Source organism: Trichomonas vaginalis, chromosome II (genome assembly GCF_026262505.1).
Source record: "Trichomonas vaginalis G3 chromosome II, whole genome shotgun sequence".
Classification (NCBI taxonomy): domain Eukaryota; phylum Parabasalia; order Trichomonadida; family Trichomonadidae; genus Trichomonas; species Trichomonas vaginalis.
This window is the reverse complement of record NC_067204.1, coordinates 15,658,372-15,680,105: the sequence shown is the minus strand read 5'-3', so window position 1 is coordinate 15,680,105 and position 21,734 is coordinate 15,658,372. Positions and strand designations below refer to the sequence as shown.

At 32.9% G+C, this 21,734-nt stretch overlaps 5 protein-coding genes and 1 pseudogene across 6 annotated transcripts, besides 5 other annotated features; all 6 read left to right on the top strand.

The window, feature by feature from the left end:
* Window positions 1-2,218: part of a mobile genetic element that runs on past the window's edge.
* Window positions 2,219-3,352: 1,134 nt separating this feature from the next.
* TVAGG3_0551360 (uncharacterized protein) lies at window positions 3,353-3,568 on the top strand (the record flags this gene model as incomplete). Its single annotated transcript, XM_051238192.1, has 1 exon — window positions 3,353-3,568. One exon carries the CDS (start codon window positions 3,353-3,355, stop codon window positions 3,566-3,568), a length of 216 nt encoding a protein of 71 aa, XP_051096016.1.
* Window positions 3,569-4,623: 1,055 nt separating this feature from the next.
* Window positions 4,624-9,196: a mobile genetic element.
* On the top strand, window positions 6,085-7,072 carry TVAGG3_0551350 (MULE transposase domain-containing protein; the record flags this gene model as incomplete). Its single annotated transcript, XM_051238191.1, has 1 exon — window positions 6,085-7,072. A coding segment is annotated over one exon (988 nt), but the record flags the coding sequence as incomplete, so codon positions are not given.
* On the top strand, window positions 7,816-8,175 carry TVAGG3_0551340 (MULE transposase domain-containing protein; the record flags this gene model as incomplete). The annotated part of the gene is made up of 1 exon (XM_051238190.1): window positions 7,816-8,175. One exon carries the CDS (start codon window positions 7,816-7,818, stop codon window positions 8,173-8,175), a length of 360 nt encoding a protein of 119 aa, XP_051096014.1.
* Window positions 9,197-13,571: 4,375 nt separating the features above from the next.
* Window positions 13,572-13,807, top strand: TVAGG3_0551320 (annotated as a pseudogene). Its single transcript has one exon. A coding segment is annotated over exon 1 (236 nt).
* Window positions 13,808-13,843: 36 nt separating this feature from the next.
* Window positions 13,844-14,278: a mobile genetic element.
* A 3-nt stretch (window positions 14,279-14,281) lies between these two features.
* On the top strand, window positions 14,282-15,133 carry TVAGG3_0551300 (protein ubiquitination; the record flags this gene model as incomplete). Its single annotated transcript, XM_001323240.1, has 1 exon — window positions 14,282-15,133. The coding sequence occupies one exon, from the start codon at window positions 14,282-14,284 to the stop codon at window positions 15,131-15,133; it is 852 nt and encodes a 283-aa protein (XP_001323275.1).
* A 1,684-nt stretch (window positions 15,134-16,817) lies between these two features.
* Window positions 16,818-17,063: a mobile genetic element.
* Window positions 17,064-17,208: 145 nt separating this feature from the next.
* Window positions 17,209-21,363, top strand: TVAGG3_0551280 (coiled-coil domain-containing protein 180 family; the record flags this gene model as incomplete). The annotated part of the gene is made up of 1 exon (XM_001323241.1): window positions 17,209-21,363. One exon carries the CDS (start codon window positions 17,209-17,211, stop codon window positions 21,361-21,363), a length of 4,155 nt encoding a protein of 1,384 aa, XP_001323276.1.
* A 76-nt stretch (window positions 21,364-21,439) lies between these two features.
* Window positions 21,440-21,565: a mobile genetic element.
* Window positions 21,566-21,734: the final 169 nt, after the last annotated feature.

Sequence of the window (21,734 nt, the reverse complement as noted above, 5' to 3'; positions counted from 1 at the left end):
TTAACTAAATCATAAGTTAAACCTCGTTGCTGATATAATGGTTTTTAATTAAATCTTTGAATGCTTGAGATTAAAGCACCTGATGCAATTCTTGCTACTATAATTGGTTGGAATTGCTGTTTAAGTTCATCTTTAACATTTGCGAAAAAACTGGATCGAATAAAGCAACTTTAAAGAATTTCTTAGCTGAATTTCAGGTCTAATATTTGTATATTGACCATCAAACTGTGTTAGAATATCGTGGTAATCCATCCGGTCCCTCTTCAATAGCATTTAATTCTTCATTGAAATAAGAATATGGATTATAACGGTATGAATTAATTGGACCATTTTCACCTTCTCCAATGTATTGTTTAACAGCTTTTCCATTTTCATCAAATTGCATAGGATAACGTTCATTATATGCTTTACGTTTAGGATAATCAGTATAGTTAATTTATAACCATTTATGACTTTAATATTACCTTGACCATCAGTAACGAAAACTTCATTTATACCATCAGGTTTTCCATTTGGACCCGTAATGTCTGCTTCGTGTGCTTCCCAATTTGGACCTTGACGTTTGGCATATGCTTGAGCTTCTGGTTAATGTTAAAACGTTTCTCATTTGTTTAACATCTTTTGAAGACCAACAACAATATGAACTAATTCTTTCATTCCATCAGGAACTTTCATAGTTCTATTATATGCACCCCTTTTGTTTGTTCCCTTGTTTTAATGGAACCTGTAGAAGATTTTGCTATTTCTGTCATGTTTAATTATAAATAAAAAATAAAAATTAATTATAAAAGTTAATCAAATTTAACACCTCCTTTATTTAAATCAACTATTATTTTTCCATGTTCACCTAATTGCTGATATTGTGTGTAAAGTTCATTAATGCTCATTGGTAAATTCACTTGATAAAGCATAACGTTCAACTGTTGACGACTAAACCCACTGAAAATGAAAAGGGTTGATAGATTTGATTTAATGTTTGTTGCTTAATGCTTTGAAATATTGAACAGCCATAAAGAATGAACACTGAATGTGTCGACATTGAGTTAATAACTGATTAAAATATGATTTCTCATTTGTTATTAGTTTTGATTTCACTGCATCATCTAGAAAAATGAGTGGATGCAAAAATTCTCTATCAAAATTTGAAATAGAAAGTGTTTCAAATAATTCATCCCGTTGTTTATCAATAATTTTATCCTCTAATCCTTGCTTCTTGATTGTATTATATAATTCTTTATACATTAAAAAGTTTTTAAATAATCTTCTGCTTCTTCTTGTGATAAATAAATAATTGGAATTTTGATTAAATGCTTTAAAGATTCAAATGTATCATCTGAAGGTGAACCTGAACGGTTGATATAAATTAACACATGTGAATAGGGGGAAGTGTTAGCAATAATGATAATTTGTTTTAATATCGTTAATGTTTTACCTTTATTTGTTTACCAATTGCTGCAGTGATTGAATTTAAGTAACATTCAGAATATGGAATTTTCATTAATTTTTCCTTAGATAGAGCATTTCTATTATCACTCAATGCTTCATTAATCATATCATCTACGTATGTATTATATACTCCTGCTAATTCTTCATAAGGGGTGGATGAATTTAAATCCATTTAATCAAAAATAAATTTATAATTTTAAACATTTCTATTCATCAATATTTCATCATATGAACTTCTATACTGTGGTGGTGTACCTGTTGGATGATATTTCAAACCTTCATCCGGTGTCCATGTCCAATACGTAGTCCTAGTAAACCAAACCTGAGGAGGATTTGTCACCTTTGAACAGTAAGTGTCATTTTCACCCTGAATGATTGGATAAGCTTTCACTTGTACTGTAACTTGTGAGTTGAAAGTTTCTAATCCATCAAAGAATATACCCGCTCCATCACGTTGAACTGGAATAGTGCATAAGAATGAAGTTTGGTCTTTCCATGTTCTAGCTAATGGCGTGCCATCATCTGCATTCAGTGGTCTAGTTAATGAGTCCTCGTATTCTTCCGTGCATTCATTCACTCCATCTAAATCAGAAGCTTGAAGCATACGTGTAAAGAATATGTCACCTACTGTGGTCATCGCTTGATCGGGGAAGTTTCTGGAATCTATAGTGACCTGAAGACCTCGAAGCATTGGATTTTCTAAAACTGTTCTTTGCATTGCATTCTTCGGAAATGTTAACACAACATCTGTAACATTATGAAGAGCGTATGAGAAATCTGAGCTAATACCTTCAGGAGTGATGCAACCTCCATTTAGTGAACGAACGTCAATATGTTGAGCTGGAATCATGAATGGATCTTCCTTACTGAATAAACGTGGTATTGCTTTAACTGATTCTTCAATTAAACCATATCCTGGTGTAATGCATTTATCCTCTAAAACTTCCATCTTTGTGCATGAAATAATAACGTCATCAACTGTTGCGTCAGCAGATGTAGCGGCTAAGCTTGTAATTAATTTGGCAGGAAGTCCGATTTGTTGGAATTTGCGATCATATTTATAAACATGATTCATAATCTTTTCATAATTTTCATCAGTTATCTTTTCATAAACGTAATTTTGTAAATCAGCAACTCTTAACGGGTCAACCTGACAAAATACTAAAGTATCCCTGAAAACATAATATTTAAGAATGATTTCACCAAATGATTTAGGATAATCATCGAACGCCTGAAATGCTAACAAATCATTTACCGGAATAATCATATCAAAAGTGACATCAACTTCTTCATTTGCTTTCTTGAAAACTTCTGAAGGGTCAATATATTTACCACATACTGAGTTATCATATTTTTGAACATTATTATATAACGAATGAACAAACTTTTTAACTTTCCTTTCTGATTTTGGTTTATATGTTGCAAATGCAAAAGATTCACGTGCGCAATCCATCTGAAGATAACCGGCATCACCTCTTTCGGTTTCTACTTCTAACTGTTTAAAGCTTTGATTTGATGATTTGTAACCAACGAATAAACGCATGCATTTAAAAGCGGCATCACATGTGAAAGCTTTATTTGAAACTAGAGTTGCTTTAACTTTGCGTTTAATATATGTGTCACCTAATTGGTTCACATCATGAGCCGGATTTGTAATTCTTAAATGAGTTTGTTTATCATCAAAATATGGAGCATCAGAGTCATAGCATGAACTTTCAAGTTCTCTATAATATCTTCTACCGTCATTCTTTGCGAATATTTCATTTATCTTTTCGAATGAATGAAACACATTTCCATTAATCGGTTTAGTGTTTGGCATCAAATAGTTAGTCGTCATTTATTATTAAATAAAAAATCAAAATTAAAAGATGAAAATGAATTTTTAATTTTAATGAAATAATCAACTATGGCTGCAGGTATATTTAAGAAACTGTGGGATAAAGTAAAAAGAGGAGCACATAAAGTTTGGGAAACATTGAAGAAGGGAGCAAATTGGATATTTAAGAATAAAGAAGCAATTAGTGACGTTGCTGAATCAATAACACCAAAAGCTGCCCCAATAAGAGAAATATTAAATAAAGGAGAAAAAGTTTATCAAAGACTTCAACCGATACTAAGATAAAAATAATATTTATTTATTTTTCCACTATCTACCTCCTATTTTATTAAGTATTCCTTCAGCAATTCCACCAACTGCGTTACCTGCTTGTGCTCCCATCGCTGGATTACCTGCTTTAGTACCTAATACTCCACCTATGATAGTTCCTGCCGTTTTCGCTACTGGTGCCAAAAAGTTTGCTACAGGTTTAATAATCTTTTTATAAACCCAACCTGCAGCTTTCTTAATTCCATCCCATAATTTTTTAAAGAATCCTGCCGCCATTTCTGATTTAATATTAATTAAAAAATATATTTCATCACTTATATTCTAATTTTTATTTAATGATAAATGAAACCGATTTTAAAAATAAATGAAACAGAGGAGGAGGAAATAAATGAAAGTGAAAATGTTCAACAAAAAATAAACATTGTTAAACCAATTACTGAAATAAAAATTTTTTCATCTGTTGAAGAATTTAATGACTATTATGTTAATAATAAAAAATTATTTGAAGAATTGACAACGTGTAAATTGAATAAAATGTTTAAAGTTGATGGATTCAAAATTTCAAAAATAAAAGGAGTGGTTAGTTTGAAATCTATTCCCCAATCAAGAATCACCTCATTAATGAAAATAGATGATTTAACAAAAAGAATAGAAGAGATTGAAGAAAGAATGAATCAAATAATTGATTTCATAAATTCAAATAATCATTAGTTTCTTAAAGTTCTATGTTGATTCTGAGACATGAATTTTTAAAGTTTATTTTTTTATTTTTTATTTCATTATGGTAGTGAATCTTTCATTCATGAAAATAATTATTTCTAATTTCTTTTACTCGTTTATGAGGTCTTTGATTATGACTCCATTGATTCCATTCAGGATTTAACACATGTTTAATTAATCGCGGAATATCTGACATCATCTATATATAGCTTCTTTTATAAAAGATAAAAAATAAATTATTTTAAAATTAATGTTAATTTTTTAATGTGTTTAGTATATAAATATTTTAATGCATCGTCTATATATAGATGCAACAAAAAAAGTCACACAACCCATCCTATCCTACTACTATTTGTTGATCAAAAATGACCTCACAATGTTTGATCATAAGTGAAGTCATCTTCATGGGTATTTAGAAATTCCAAGAGAAATTGCTTATTTCTCGCAGATGTAATATCTGAGAAAATCGAATTTAAATATTCATAGAAACCCAAATCATTCTCCGGTTCGAATAATTCATCTGTTGCTTTTTCTGTTTTTTCTATGAATTTTAATAATTTGATTAATAAATCTTCATCAGGAAGAATTATTGCTGCATTTGTGATAAAATTCCATATTGAGGTAATATGGCAATAATTACATTTATAAAATGTAATTTTATCCAAAATTTTTTGGCAAATTCGCATAATAGCATTAATATTTGAAGCTGAGATTAAACCTGTGATTACTTCTGTAACTTTTGGAAAATCATCGCAATTTAATATCTCTTTATATTGAATTGAGAAATAAAAAAATCAAATGGATTCATTTCTTCAATTTCAAGGAGATTGTAAAAATTGATAGAAGTGTTATTGCAACAAATTGTATTTGCAGCAAAAAATATCATTTGCTCGATTCCATTTTTGGAATAAATTTGCTGGAACAATGTTAAATTAAAACAGTTGCTTAATTTTTCTTCATTGTTTTCATAAAAAAGTAACAAGTTTGCAACTGAAATTTCAAAATTTTGATAATTGCCAGTTATTTCAGTAAATATATATATTTGCTTTTCTTCATCTAAAAATGGCAAATATTGATTTGCAATATTAACTAAAGTTTGGGATAAATTGTTCCAGTTTGATTTTACAATTTGTGAGCACATTATGTAATATGTAAATTTATCCGCTTTGTAGGAATTTAAAATTGTTTGTTGTTCTGTTTCAGTTAAATTACTGAATTTTTCAAGATTAATATTGTGATAAAAAATAGAATCCTTGAAACATTCTGATATCTTTTCAATGTTTAAAACGGATGCTAAAAAATGTAAAAGAACTTCATCAGTCACTGTGATTTTTTTGAAAAATTTATCCCAATTCAAGCATCCAATTGATCTTTCTGTCATTGTACTTATGCATTGATAAAGTTGATTTAATGAATCCGAAGAATAATCATTATGCTTGACTAGTTGAGTTAGTTGATACAGACTGTCGTCAGCCATTTTAAAAAAATGAATAAAATTGTATAGTAAATTATATTTGTGAAATTTGTGACGCTACATTCAATCTAAGACCAATATCTCAAAGAATTCCTCATTTAAGTATTACTTTTCATTGTTTTTTAAAAAATATCTTTGCTTATTTGTTCACTTTTTTGACATTTATTATATGCTTTTTATCATATTTCCGATGATATGAATATATATTCTATATAAGAATGACGCTACATTCAATCTAAGACCAATATCTCAAAGAATTCCTCATTTAAGTATTACTTTTCATTTTTGATTCAATTTTCGAACGGTTTTCGTAAATTTTGCATCATTTCATTTTTTAATGGGAAAATCATCTATATTTAATCAAAAAAGAGCAAACTTTACAGACGAAAATAAAATATTTATCAGGGAACAATCTGATAAATACCAAAAATCAACATCGAGAGATGAAAAAACGAATATAATCAAACAAGTTCTTCAATATTTTAATATTAAATACGCCGAAAATGAATCTAAAGCTGTCAGAAGATATTTTAGTTATATTGCAGTTAAAAATATTCCCGCAGTTACTGGAAAATATCCTGATACAATTGTTCGCAAAGATATGCTTTATTCGCATGATCATACAAATATTATTAATTCAAATAATATTGAACGTTACTACCGTTGCATCGATCATTCTTGTCAAGCACGTTATTTAGTTAAAATTGAGAACAGTTCAGTTTCCGAAGATTTACAAAAGGAACATATACCCGAATGCAGACAATTTAAAAAGTTACAAAATGAAAAAAATGATCTTCATAAATCAATGACTCTGACAGAAATATACAATAAGGCAATGGCAAAATTTTCTGAAGACAACGGCACTTTTCAGCAGATTAAAAAATTTATGACAGAACTTGCTGTTGGTACTGATGAAAACCCATTAATTAAAGATTCATTGGTCAGGGAAGTTTATAATAAGTCCAGAAAATTTTCTGTTGGAGAAAAAATTACAGACGATGAAATTGCTAATTTTTGTTTAATAAATGGCGAGCAGTTTTTCATTGGCCATGATTTTCAAGCAAATTGTGAGACGATGTTTTTTGGTTTTGAGAAGGCAATTCAATTTGCAAAAGAAGCCACAGATTTATTTTGCGATGGAACTTTTAAAATTACACCAAAACATTTTCAAAAAGGACAGATGCTAACAATTATGATTTGTGAACCTTCAACAAATCAATATCTACCACTTTTATTTATATTCATGAAAAACCGCACATTTGAATCTTATAAGAAGGCATTTGAATATATTTTTACTGTCAAGGGTATTCAATTTTCAAAGCTAATTCAAATTCATTGTGATTTTGAAAAGGGAATGATAGAGGCACTTCAACAAATTTTCCCTAAAGTCCGTATAATTGGATGCCTATTTCATTTCAAACAAGCTTTACACAGGAAACTTGTAGCACTTTATACAAAAAATTTCAATACTTTACAAAATTCTTTATTTAAGCTATATTCTATTACTCCATTCATGTCTCATGAAGAATTTGTACTTACAATGCATATAATTAATCAAAATAAAGTTGATTCGATCAAAGATTATATTGATTATTTCAACAAAGTTTGGTTGCCGCACTACAATTTAATATCTCAATATAATAATGCAACTGCAATATTCACTAATGATTGCCTCGAGAGTATGCATTCAGAATTTTCTTCGTTAAAACATCCAAACATTTATGAAGCTATTAAGAAGATATCTCAAATCCAATTAGATAAATATAACGCCATCAAAAATAACCAGAAGATCGAGCGCCATATAAAAACCGTTATCACTGATAGCTACAAAAATTATATTCTTGACTGCTTTCAAAAAGAACTTGAGAAAACAATTTTTTCTATCAAACAATACAACGTAAGTGATCTTTCTTTGGCTCAGAACGAGATTTCTCCATATGGTTCCATAGAATCGAGTTCATTGTTCGAAAATATTCCAGTTCATGATGCAGATATACTCAAATCGATCGATCTAACAGATAAAGATACAATGATCACTAAGTTTATTAATGAAAAAAGAGAAAAAATTATGGCATTATTTAATGAAACATTAAATCATCCAGATTTTAATTCATCCACTCCAATTCAAACTAATTTTGAGCAAGCCGATACAAATCAAGGTTCAGATGCTCCAATTCGCTCCGAAAATTCAAATATTGCAGACTCTACAGATTTAGAACCAGAAAATCAAAACCATCCTTCTACAAATCAAATGTCTAGTAATCTAGAACATAAGCTGGACCTTCTTGATCATATTGAAAAACAATTATCGAAAATGCGCTCGTTATTGGGAATTCTTCCTACTACAAATGCTATTGTTGGGCCGTCAAAACAAGTTTCAGTTAATAGCAAGCAAAATTCTGAAAAAAATAAAAAAAATCTTCCATAACAACAAAATCAAACAATAAAAAACAAAATTCATCCGACAATCCTCCTAAACGTAAAGCTCCTATTTCGGAAAGGATTCTCAGCGATAATAACTTATATTTTCAAGTTCATCGAAAGAGATCGAAAAGCAAACGTTCCACATCTACAGAGAAAAAGAATTGATATATGAAGTCTAATTCCTTTTATAACTACTATATTTTTATTCTTATGACTAAAAAATAATATATTATTTAACAATTTTCATTTTTTTCTTTTAACAATTTCGTTTTATTTCCATTTATTGTTAAATGATTTTTAGCATACACCTTTCTTTGTTCATCTTCTAAATACAATTTATTTTTTCTTAGATATAATTCTATTCATTCAATTCGATCGTCATTTTTCAGTACATGATCGTAATTTTCAATTATTGATCGCGATTTTACTTCAGAATTTGTTCGCAATATTGCTTATCAAAATTATATCTCTATTCTCTCATTTCTGTTTAGTCAATATCATTACACTCCTATTGTCTAATAACATGCTATTAATTTTCTTAAAATTAAAAAAAAATATCAACTTTTAAAAACAGAAACTTAACATCCTTAGGTCAATGGATTTTGATGTGAGATACATTTAATCTGTTTTTCTTTTTTTATTTTAAATAATTGAATATTTATAGTTGTTATGGGTCTTACATCATGTAAAACGAATTTTCTTAAAGTAAATTTACTTTTTCTTCAATCTTTCTTACATATTTATTAAAAAAAATTATCCAAAAAAAGATGTTTTAGAATGAAAAAAAATAGAAAAATCTTCATTTATAGTCTTTCTTGAATGTATACGTTTTGATTTTTTCTTTTTTAAAAAATTCAATTTCTAGAAAAATCGAGAAAAAATCATTTTCTTCTATTTTTTTAGGACGCCATACCCATTGAAATCTCCTCTCAGGACGCCATAAACTATTCAATTATAGTGTAAACTTCTCAAAAATTGAATAGTTTACATCAGGACGCCTTAGGACGCCAAACCTTTACGCGCCCTAAAATTTAGTTTATATCTTTTTCAATATATAGTATTTATGCAACACCATATGGTGTTTTCTCTCCCATATCTTCCATATGTCATTATGAGGGGGCATCCACATTTTGAAATTTTAATGAAGAATTAAATGAATTTTGTTTAATGGTTAATAAAAATATAAATCGTAATTTTAATTGTAATATGAAACTTCCTCACACCTCAAGAGATGCGAAGAACTTTTGACAGGCAAAGTGCAATATTGATAGGTGATTGCACTTTGCCTGTCACATACATCTCGACAGAGGCAACATTCGATATGAAAGTTTCCTCTGTCGAGAAACTTCCTCACACCTCAAGAGATGCGAAGAACTTTTGACAGGCAAAGTGCAATATTGATAGGTGATTGCACTTTGCCTGTCACATACATCTCGACAGAGGCAACATTCGATATGAAAGTTTCCTCTGTCGAGAAACTTCCTCACACCTCAAGAGATGCGAAGAACTTTTGACAGGCAAAGTGCAATATTGATAGGTGATTGCACTTTGCCTGTCACATACATCTCGACAGAGGCAACATTCGATATGAAAGTTTCCTCTGTCGAGAAACTTCCTCACACCTCAAGAGATGCGAAGAACTTTTGACAGGCAAAGTGCAATATTGATAGGTGATTGCACTTTGCCTGTCACATACATCTCGACAGAGGCAACATTCGATATGAAAGTTTCCTCTGTCGAGAAACTTCCTCACACCTCAAGAGATGCGAAGAACTTTTGACAGGCAAAGTGCAATATTGATAGGTGATTGCACTTTGCCTGTCACATACATCTCGACAGAGGCAACATTCGATATGAAAGTTTCCTCTGTCGAGAAACTTCCTCACACCTCAAGAGATGCGAAGAACTTTTGACAGGCAAAGTGCAATATTGATAGGTGATTGCACTTTGCCTGTCACATACATCTCGACAGAGGCAACATTCGATATGAAAGTTTCCTCTGTCGAGAAACTTCCTCACACCTCAAGAGATGCGAAGAACTTTTGACAGGCAAAGTGCAATATTGATAGGTGATTGCACTTTGCCTGTCACATACATCTCGACAGAGGCAACATTCGATATGAAAGTTTCCTCTGTCGAGAAACTTCCTCACACCTCAAGAGATGCGAAGAACTTTTGACAGGCAAAGTGCAATATTGATAGGTGATTGCACTTTGCCTGTCACATACATCTCGACAGAGGCAACATTCGATATGAAAGTTTCCTCTGTCGAGAAACTTCCTCACACCTCAAGAGATGCGAAGAACTTTTGACAGGCAAAGTGCAATATTGATAGGTGATTGCACTTTGCCTGTCACATACATCTCGACAGAGGCAACATTCGATATGAAAGTTTCCTCTGTCGAGAAACTTCCTCACACCTCAAGAGATGCGAAGAACTTTTGACAGGCAAAGTGCAATATTGATAGGTGATTGCACTTTGCCTGTCACATACATCTCGACAGAGGCAACATTCGATATGAAAGTTTCCTCTGTCGAGAAACTTCCTCACACCTCAAGAGATGCGAAGAACTTTTGACAGGCAAAGTGCAATATTGATAGGTGATTGCACTTTGCCTGTCACATACATCTCGACAGAGGCAACATTCGATATGAAAGTTTCCTCTGTCGAGAAACTTCCTCACACCTCAAGAGATGCGAAGAACTTTTGACAGGCAAAGTGCAATATTGATAGGTGATTGCACTTTGCCTGTCACATACATCTCGACAGAGGCAACATTCGATATGAAAGTTTCCTCTGTCGAGAAACTTCCTCACACCTCAAGAGATGCGAAGAACTTTTGACAGGCAAAGTGCAATATTGATAGGTGATTGCACTTTGCCTGTCACATACATCTCGACAGAGGCAACATTCGATATGAAAGTTTCCTCTGTCGAGAAACTTCCTCACACCTCAAGAGATGCGAAGAACTTTTGACAGGCAAAGTGCAATATTGATAGGTGATTGCACTTTGCCTGTCACATACATCTCGACAGAGGCAACATTCGATATGAAAGTTTCCTCTGTCGAGAAACTTCCTCACACCTCAAGAGATGCGAAGAACTTTTGACAGGCAAAGTGCAATATTGATAGGTGATTGCACTTTGCCTGTCACATACATCTCGACAGAGGCAACATTCGATATGAAAGTTTCCTCTGTCGAGAAACTTCCTCACACCTCAAGAGATGCGAAGAACTTTTGACAGGCAAAGTGCAATATTGATAGGTGATTGCACTTTGCCTGTCACATACATCTCGACAGAGGCAACATTCGATATGAAAGTTTCCTCTGTCGAGAAACTTCCTCACACCTCAAGAGATGCGAAGAACTTTTGACAGGCAAAGTGCAATATTGATAGGTGATTGCACTTTGCCTGTCACATACATCTCGACAGAGGCAACATTCGATATGAAAGTTTCCTCTGTCGAGAAACTTCCTCACACCTCAAGAGATGCGAAGAACTTTTGACAGGCAAAGTGCAATATTGATAGGTGATTGCACTTTGCCTGTCACATACATCTCGACAGAGGCAACATTCGATATGAAAGTTTCCTCTGTCGAGAAACTTCCTCACACCTCAAGAGATGCGAAGAACTTTTGACAGGCAAAGTGCAATATTGATAGGTGATTGCACTTTGCCTGTCACATACATCTCGACAGAGGCAACATTCGATATGAAAGTTTCCTCTGTCGAGAAACTTCCTCACACCTCAAGAGATGCGAAGAACTTTTGACAGGCAAAGTGCAATATTGATAGGTGATTGCACTTTGCCTGTCACATACATCTCGACAGAGGCAACATTCGATATGAAAGTTTCCTCTGTCGAGAAACTTCCTCACACCTCAAGAGATGCGAAGAACTTTTGACAGGCAAAGTGCAATATTGATAGGTGATTGCACTTTGCCTGTCACATACATCTCGACAGAGGCAACATTCGATATGAAAGTTTCCTCTGTCGAGAAACTTCCTCACACCTCAAGAGATGCGAAGAACTTTTGACAGGCAAAGTGCAATATTGATAGGTGATTGCACTTTGCCTGTCACATACATCTCGACAGAGGCAACATTCGATATGAAAGTTTCCTCTGTCGAGAAACTTCCTCACACCTCAAGAGATGCGAAGAACTTTTGACAGGCAAAGTGCAATATTGATAGGTGATTGCACTTTGCCTGTCACATACATCTCGACAGAGGCAACATTCGATATGAAAGTTTCCTCTGTCGAGAAACTTCCTCACACCTCAAGAGATGCGAAGAACTTTTGACAGGCAAAGTGCAATATTGATAGGTGATTGCACTTTGCCTGTCACATACATCTCGACAGAGGCAACATTCGATATGAAAGTTTCCTCTGTCGAGAAACTTCCTCACACCTCAAGAGATGCGAAGAACTTTTGACAGGCAAAGTGCAATATTGATAGGTGATTGCACTTTGCCTGTCACATACATCTCGACAGAGGCAACATTCGATATGAAAGTTTCCTCTGTCGAGAAACTTCCTCACACCTCAAGAGATGCGAAGAACTTTTGACAGGCAAAGTGCAATATTGATAGGTGATTGCACTTTGCCTGTCACATACATCTCGACAGAGGCAACATTCGATATGAAAGTTTCCTCTGTCGAGAAACTTCCTCACACCTCAAGAGATGCGAAGAACTTTTGACAGGCAAAGTGCAATATTGATAGGTGATTGCACTTTGCCTGTCACATACATCTCGACAGAGGCAACATTCGATATGAAAGTTTCCTCTGTCGAGAAACTTCCTCACACCTCAAGAGATGCGAAGAACTTTTGACAGGCAAAGTGCAATATTGATAGGTGATTGCACTTTGCCTGTCACATACATCTCGACAGAGGCAACATTCGATATGAAAGTTTCCTCTGTCGAGAAACTTCCTCACACCTCAAGAGATGCGAAGAACTTTTGACAGGCAAAGTGCAATATTGATAGGTGATTGCACTTTGCCTGTCACATACATCTCGACAGAGGCAACATTCGATATGAAAGTTTCCTCTGTCGAGAAACTTCCTCGAAACTCCAATTTTTCTTTTGAACTACAATATCTTAACAATTAGCTCATCAAAACACAACCTATAAACTTTAATTTTTACTTTTGTTTTTTTACAATATATGAACTAAATTTTTTTTTTCAAATTACTCCCACACTGGGAAAAGTATTTTAACTCAGATGTTGCCAGCCTCTTCATCATTGCATTAACAAGTGCTTTGACTCAGAGGTTGCCAGCCTCTTCATCATTGCATTAACAAGTGCTTTGACTCAGAGGTTGCCAGCCTCTTCATCATTGCATTAACAAGTGCTTTGACTCAGAGGTTGCCAGCCTCTTCATCATTGCATTAACAAGTGCTTTGACTCAGAGGTTGCCAGCCTCTTCATCATTGCATTAACAAGTGCTTTGACTCAGAGGTTGCCAGCCTCTTCATCATTGCATTAACAAGTGCTTTGACTCAGAGGTTGCCAGCCTCTTCATCATTGCATTAACAAGTGCTTTGACTCAGAGGTTGCCAGCCTCTTCATCATTGCATTAACAAGTGCTTTGACTCAGAGGTTGCCAGCCTCTTCATCATTGTAAAAATGTATTACCGCTTTTTTTTTTAATTCAATCGTAACATCTCAATTATCCCGCCAAAAATTATTGGGTCTAAATTGGTTTTTATTATTATTATTTTCAGAAACAAACTAACTTGTTTTTTACGAATTTATCATTCATAAAGTCTTTATGATATATTTTCAACTTATAATGAATATGAAATTATAATTGTTATTTTGAAAAAAAATTATTCATGATCAATTCATGATTTAACCAGTTCCTTCAAATTAGGAGAGCATATTCAAATATAATCGCTCATTAAAATCAATTTTTATGTTTTTTTTTAAATCGAAATTATCTCATCATAAACCACGCAAACTGACTATTTGTTCTTATCACCATGTTACCAATATCAGAATTGTCTTTACAGCCAAAATTTCGCTCGATAAAAGTCCATCCAATAGTGAGATAATTGAGCAACTAACATTTTTCCATATCACAAAAACCTCCGCCAGCATGACAAGTTCAGAGCAGCCAAAAAATGAAAATTGGTTCAATTGCTGTGGCCTTAAGCCAATTAATGTATTCAAATACCCTAGTCAAGCATCAAAAATTATTTGGGGCGTCAATTACAATAATATTTTACAAACGTCATCACAAATTATAGAACTTATTAAATCTAACAAAATACCTATCCAAATGACACTTAACTTGATTGATATTTTTTCACAAATTCGTGATAAAGAAATTAAATTATTTTCAGAACTTTACCAAAAGATATCAAACGCATTTTCATACATCAATGAACCAGAAAATGAGAAATTGGCGACACTTCTACACTATCAAGGTTTCAAATTCGAAAACTTCAAACCGAAAATGACAGAAGCAGAAATTCTCAATTTATATCCACAAAAATCTCCTTTATACTATATTGCATGGGATAAAGTTGATGATCTTAAATGTAAATTCCCAAATCTTGATATTAATCAGGAGACTAATGATATCGCACCACTTGACTGTGCAATTAGATATGGATCAGAATTGTGTTTCATTTACTTGAAAAATTTAGGAGCTCAATACACTAGATACTCCGAAAGATATGCTATTCAAGGTGGAAATATTAACATTTTTATGCAAATGATAGAAGATGGTAAATCATTTGATAACATGATGAATACAGCATTGGATTATCGAAAATATGAAATTGCCAGGTACCTTAAATCCAATTTAGGTCAAACATTTGATTCAATTGCAGAAAATATGTATTTCGGAAATTATGATATTGCCTCTTATTTACTTTCTAATGGAGAAGATATCAACAAAATATATAACATTCTCTTTCTTTTCATTATTATCATCGTTTTATGAAATTCTTTCGATGTTAATGAATGTCCTCTTACTATAGCTATCAATGCGAATTCAATAGAAATTGTCCAATTCTTAGTAGAGAATGGTGCAGATGTTAACACGAAAGTTATTCTTTTTCTTTTCATATTTATCGTTGTTTTAAGGCATTATTTTTCTTTTCATATTTATCATCGTTTTATGGAATTCTTTCGATATTAATGAATGTCCTCTTAGTATTGCAATCAATGCGAATTTAATAGAAATTGTCCAATTCCTAGTAGAGAATGATGCAGATGTTGACATGAAACTTATTCTTTTTCTTTTCATATTTATCATTGTATTATTACATTATATTTCTTTTCACATTCAACATTGTTATATTCCATTATATTTCTTTTCATATTTATCATTGTTTTATTATATTATATTTCTTTACATATTCAACATTGTTTTATCACATTATCTTTATTTTCATATTTATCATTGTTTTATGGCATTCTCTTTCTTTTCATTATTATCATTGTTTTATCACATTATCTTTATTTTCATATTTATCATTGTTTTATGGCATTCTCTTTCTTTTCATTATTATCATTGTTTTATCACATTATCTTTCTTATCATATTTATCATTGTTTTATTACATTATCTTTATTTCCATATTTATCATCGTTTTATGAAATTCTTTCAATATTAATGAATGTCCTCTTACTATAGCAATCAATGCGAATTCAATAGAAATTGTCCAATTCCTAGTAGAGAATGGTGCAGATGTTAACATGATACTTATTCTCTTTCTTTTCATGTTTATCATTGTTTTATAACATTCTCTTTCTTTTCATATTTATCATTATTTTATTATATTCTTTTTCTTGTAATATTTATCACTGCTTTATGATATTCTTTTTCTTTTCATATTTATCGTTGATTTATTACATTTTCTTTATTTTCATATTTATCATTGCTTTATGATATTCTTTTTCTTTTCATATTTATTATCTTTTTGTTACATTCTGTTTCCTTTCATATTTATCATTGTTTTGTTACATTCTGTTGCTTTTCATTTTTATCATTGTTTTGTTACATTCTGTTTTCTTTCATATTTATCATTGTTTTATGACATATTCTTTCTTTTCATATTTATCATTGCTTTATCATATTCCTTTTCTTTTCATATTTATCATTGTTTTATGACATTATCTTTCTTTTCATATTTATTATTGTTTTATGACATTATCTTTCTTTTCATATTTATCATTGTTTTATGACATTCTGTTTTCTTTCATATTTATCATTGCTTTATCATATTCCTTTTCTTTTCATATTTATCATTATTTTATGACATTATCTTTCTTTTCATATTTATCATTGTTTTATCATATTCTTTCGATGTTAATGAATGCCCTCTTAGTATTGCCACTAAAATTGAAGCAACAAATATTATTACTTTCTTAGTTAAACATGGTGCTACAAATATCTAATAATTCTTTTTCCGATAAAATTATTTTACATTGAAAAAGATCTGCTACATTTTTTAAAAGTTTTTTGAAGATTAAATAGGAGTACAGCACTCAAAGTGCAACTCCACAAACTAAAAAAAAACAATTTAAGAAATTGTTCGCAATTTGGACGTAGCTTGTCTATTTATTTTTGAGGGTTTTACATAGTATGCAAAAAATGCGCAAAAAACGATTCCGGGAAATTGTTCTCTTTTTGCTCTCATTTAAATGCATTTGCGCACTTTAATTTGAAATATAAGAGTTTTGGAAACTATCAAAATTATCTGCTCAAAAACTATAGAACTTCAAAGGTGTTAATAGAATTACCAGCCTTACATATAGTGTTTAATATGATGATGCACATCATGCTGGGATTTATTCCTTATTCATCTAGTTATTTTAAGATTTACAACCCCCTGAAAATTTTGTCAAAAATAATAAATGAACCTTTTTCCATTTTCAGTATCTTAGTTATTTTAATTAGTTTAACAAGTAGTTATGGTAGATACCGAATTTTCTATTTATATTCATTGAAAATGTTTAGATAGTGAAGAAGAAAATATTGCGTGTCAAACCGCAAGATTCGTTATCAATAAGAATGTCTTTGTTATCCGTTTCTAAGAACAGAGCTGACGAACCACAAGGTTCAAGTGGTGTTTTAGCTCGTTATCAGGAACGGTTAGCTTCAAAATATTCTCAGATAGTTAAAAAATTGCAAGATAAGGCGAATTCGCAATCATCAGAATGTCGAATGCAAATGGCAAATAAAATGATGCTTTACCGTCAAGCAGAATCCGAAATATTGACGAATCAAAAAGCAATTTGCGACTCTCTCGGTACAACTCAAGAACATTATGACGTTTTAAAGGAAAAACTACAAAAATTATCTGATGAACTACTAGAAAAATCGAGAAATCTTAAAACAGACTGCATGGAGCTTTATGACAACACATTTAAATCATTACATCCATTAGTTGAAGAATGTTTTAACGAATCTCAAGATATTATACCACAAATGCCTGTTGCTTATGCAGATAAATTACCTCGTTGTGTCTCAACACTTAACGTAAATTACCTTAGGAACAAGCAAGAACTGATTAAAACATTTTTCACAATAGAATTAGGAGTTATGAGGCAAAACGCATCATTAATGGATGAGTTTCAGCATAGAACTGACGAATGGAAAGCAAATAGATTCAATAGTCTCGTTGCTGACGCTAAAAACAAATTTAATCCGAATAATACCATCGATCTTATGCCATTTTACGAAAACTTCCATCAAGAACAAGGACGATTTACACTTTGCTGCAAGAAATTACTGCAAAATATATCTCTTGTCGCTCCTCCAGCACAATTTTCGATGGATGATCTGAATAAGTGGTGGGCAGAGGTAGAAGACATATTATCATTGCATGCAGAGTTCATTAAACAGTTTACAGCTAAATTACAAGCGAAAGTTGACGAAGTTAACAACGAAAATGCGGAATACTTACAGAAACTCGAACAAGAGCTCGTTACTCTTAAAGAGGAGACAGAATCAAGTGCAGCCATTGCTGAAATTACCCCGTTATTACGCGCAAGTCAAAAATATAATGCAACAGTTGTTGAAAAATTAACAAAATACTGGGAAAACCGCAAAGTCGCTCTTAGAAAATCATTTGAATCGATCAAAGAGTTTGTAACTCCACTTATTAACGATTATGCAGAATATACAACTAAATTAAACACATTTAAGCAGAATTACGAGACAGAACAGAAGACAGTCGATGAACAAAGTACTCAGCTACTTGATGGTTACGAACAAACCCTTACACAAAAGACAAATGAAATCACTACTCTTGTTGATGCTCAAAAGATCAAACAATGTGTTGATGACTGCAAGCAAACATTATCCAAGATCGAAGCCGAATACAGGGAGCACTACAAGAAGGTTTTAGCCATAATTGAAAAACAACCAGGCGAATTAGTTTCAATTTACGAATCATCAGAGACCAATATGCTCACAAAACTCAAGATGAAGAAGACTGCAAACAGTACAGAGTTCGATGAAGCAACAGCTCTCAATACATCAGCATCAACTCGTCAAAAGTCCAATTCCAGGGCTCCTAGACGTACTCCAAAGGCCAAGGAGTCGAAGACAACAGCTCTCAATGTATTCTCATTCAGTCTCGAGAACGGCGCCAAATTTGAAGAAATTGAATCGATCGCAGTCATTCCCCCGATCGACGAATACACCGACGAACCTGAGGTATCAGCTCACGGCAAAGGAAAAGGCAAGGCACCACCGAAAAAGCCGGCCAAACCACCGCCAAGACCGAAGAAACCCGGCCAAAAAGGAAAAGGCGACGAATTCGAAGAAGTCGAAGCCCCAGAATTCTCTGTTACAGAGACCCTTCCTAAAGTCGACGGAAACATCATAGTTTACGTATATACTCCGTTCAATACAGATATTATTGATTGGATTAACCAGTTCAGACGAATAATTATCACTGATATTAATAGTATTTATTCCAATCAGATGAGGAGTGTGAGCGATACCCAAGTTAAACAAGATTTAGTCGATCAATTAAATGAGAGATTAAGAACTCACGCTCCACGAGCCAATGCAATTGAACTAAACATTGCACAGGCAAGAACCCTTCAAATAGAATCAAGGAAAGTCCAATTAGAGAAGCATTTCAGACATGCTGTTGCTCAATTCAACCAATCCAACACAAACATCGAAGGATTGATTGCCAGAAAGAAGACAGCGCTAGAAAAGGAATGCGAGAAACTTGATACATATGTAAATGACTTAAACAACGAGAAAAGTTCCACGAATTTCTCAGTTTTGGGTCAAAATTTACATATCAGCGAACGCCAGTTCAATGCAAGTTTAGAAGCAACTAGACAAGACTTGATGAAAGAGATTGACAATCTCCAGAAGTTCACGAATGATTCTAACGAGAGATTCATCAAAAACATCGTTGGTGATGAAGGATGTCCACAAGAAGAAACAGACATGGCAAATGAATATTTCGGAAGAATGAAAGAACAAGTTGACATCGTTATAGGTAAGATGAGAGAAAACGCAAATGGACAACTCGACCAGATCAACCAGAGATGCCAGGAGATCCTCCAGAACTTCGATTCTTTGATGCCAATACATCAAGCTGATGTAAGTTTCATCGAACAATTAAATTCAATGGAAATGGAAGCGAAATCGAAATTCGAAACTTTGTTGGCGAGAAACAAATCAAGGGAGTCCGAAATCGACTTCGCAATACAAAAAGCAACAGAAGCACAGGCTTATGTATCAGGAGAACCTCAACAAGTCATGTTGAAGCAGTTCGAATCTTTGGATAACATAAGAGTTTTGATGGCAAAAAGAGGAAATTATTTGTCACTTTTGACATCAAATGTTTCAACGGAACCCATTGGTTATACAATAGATTTAGGTGATGAAGGTGGAGATAAAGTTGCTCCAATGGAATCACCAACTGCAAAAGGCTCAGATTCCAAAGGAAAACGTCCGAAATCGAAGAAATCAGAAAGAGATTCCAAACCAAAAGAAGCTCCAAAGAAACAAGATGTCAAAGCGAAAGCAACAGACAAAGTTGATAAAACTGAAGATAAAACAGAAAGTACTTTATCTTTCTCTCAACACTTACAAAACATCGGTCAAGATTTCACTGCTGCCGTTAATAAATCTTCAACTGATTACTATAACACATTGAAGGGAAGAAAGATCGGAATCACAAGGACAGAACAGATTCCTCCAGCACAACAAGAACTCGTTGACAATATGCAGCAAAGATGGACAAAGCTCATTGAATCAAGCCAATCTGTTACAGAACAAAGCGTTTTGAGATTCAGATCACAAGTAATTAATGCATCAACTGTTGCGAGATCAGCTGCAAAAGTTATATTCGATTGCTTCGAGAAATATTACGACCAAATGGTTGTTACAGCCAGATCTGATGTACAACAGAAATTCGAGGTCGACATGAAGCAATTACAAGCTGAAAGAACAAAGAACAAACAGAATTTGACGCCTGCTTTAGCTGATCCAAATAACAGTGAACAATTCGCGCAATTGATTAACCAAGAACAAGATAGAACTGCCAAGGAATCTAAAACAATCATGGAGTTCCAAGGCGGTGTTTTATCTGCGGAAAAACATGTTGCGCAGTTGTTTATGACACATATTCCTGTTGTCAGCCAAATGTGTCTCCAATTGTTCGATGGATTCATTTTAACAGACGATTTGAAACAAGGAGCAGCTCCTGGCGCTAAGAGAAAGACAATGAAGGAATTACTCAAAGAAAAGATGAGACAAGAAGGAAATGGACCAGTTGATCAGACAAGAAACGTAAAGATAAGACAATGGCCAGCATTGCCTGCACAAATGTCTCCTTTGAATCCACAAACACCAACAGAAGGAACAGGAACAGCTGAGAAATCAGAGAGATCTGGTTCAAGAAAGAAGAAGAGACCAGCAAAGACAGAAAAGACTGTAGCTGCCGAACCATCCAATGATAAAGAATCTGGTGTTGTTTTGTCTTCTCTTGATACTGTTTTACATCATGGCGCAATTGTCGAAAGAAACAGATGTTTCGATGAATACGAAGAGAAACTAAAGAAGAGAATTGATGAGTTCCAGGAATACACGAAATCCCTTATTAATGATATGAATGCATTCACTGCTCATTGGAAGCTTTGCGTGCAAAAGATCAAACCAAATAACTCATTCTTTGAAACACAAAATGTTTAATAATAAAATTATTGATTGTTTTAATAAAAAAAAATACATAACTCTTTATATTATCCAACCAACAGCATTGGCTATTTAAGAGTGCACTTACCCCCGTATGACACGACTTTCAATTATGATCTTTAATGTTATTTTTCAATTACGCTCCTCGCCAGTTGTCAGAATTTTGAATTAAAGTCAGATGGCATAAGTGCACCCTTAAAGAAAATAGAAAAGCACTCATTAAACCAATCATGTTTTCAACGTCTTCTTCTTCAATGCGATAGATACGTGATACAAGTTTTTCCAAGACCCTGTCATGCCAGGGATCTGCATTTTGATAAGAAAGTTAATCTCATCTGGATAAACAAAAAGAACTATAAAGAATGGAA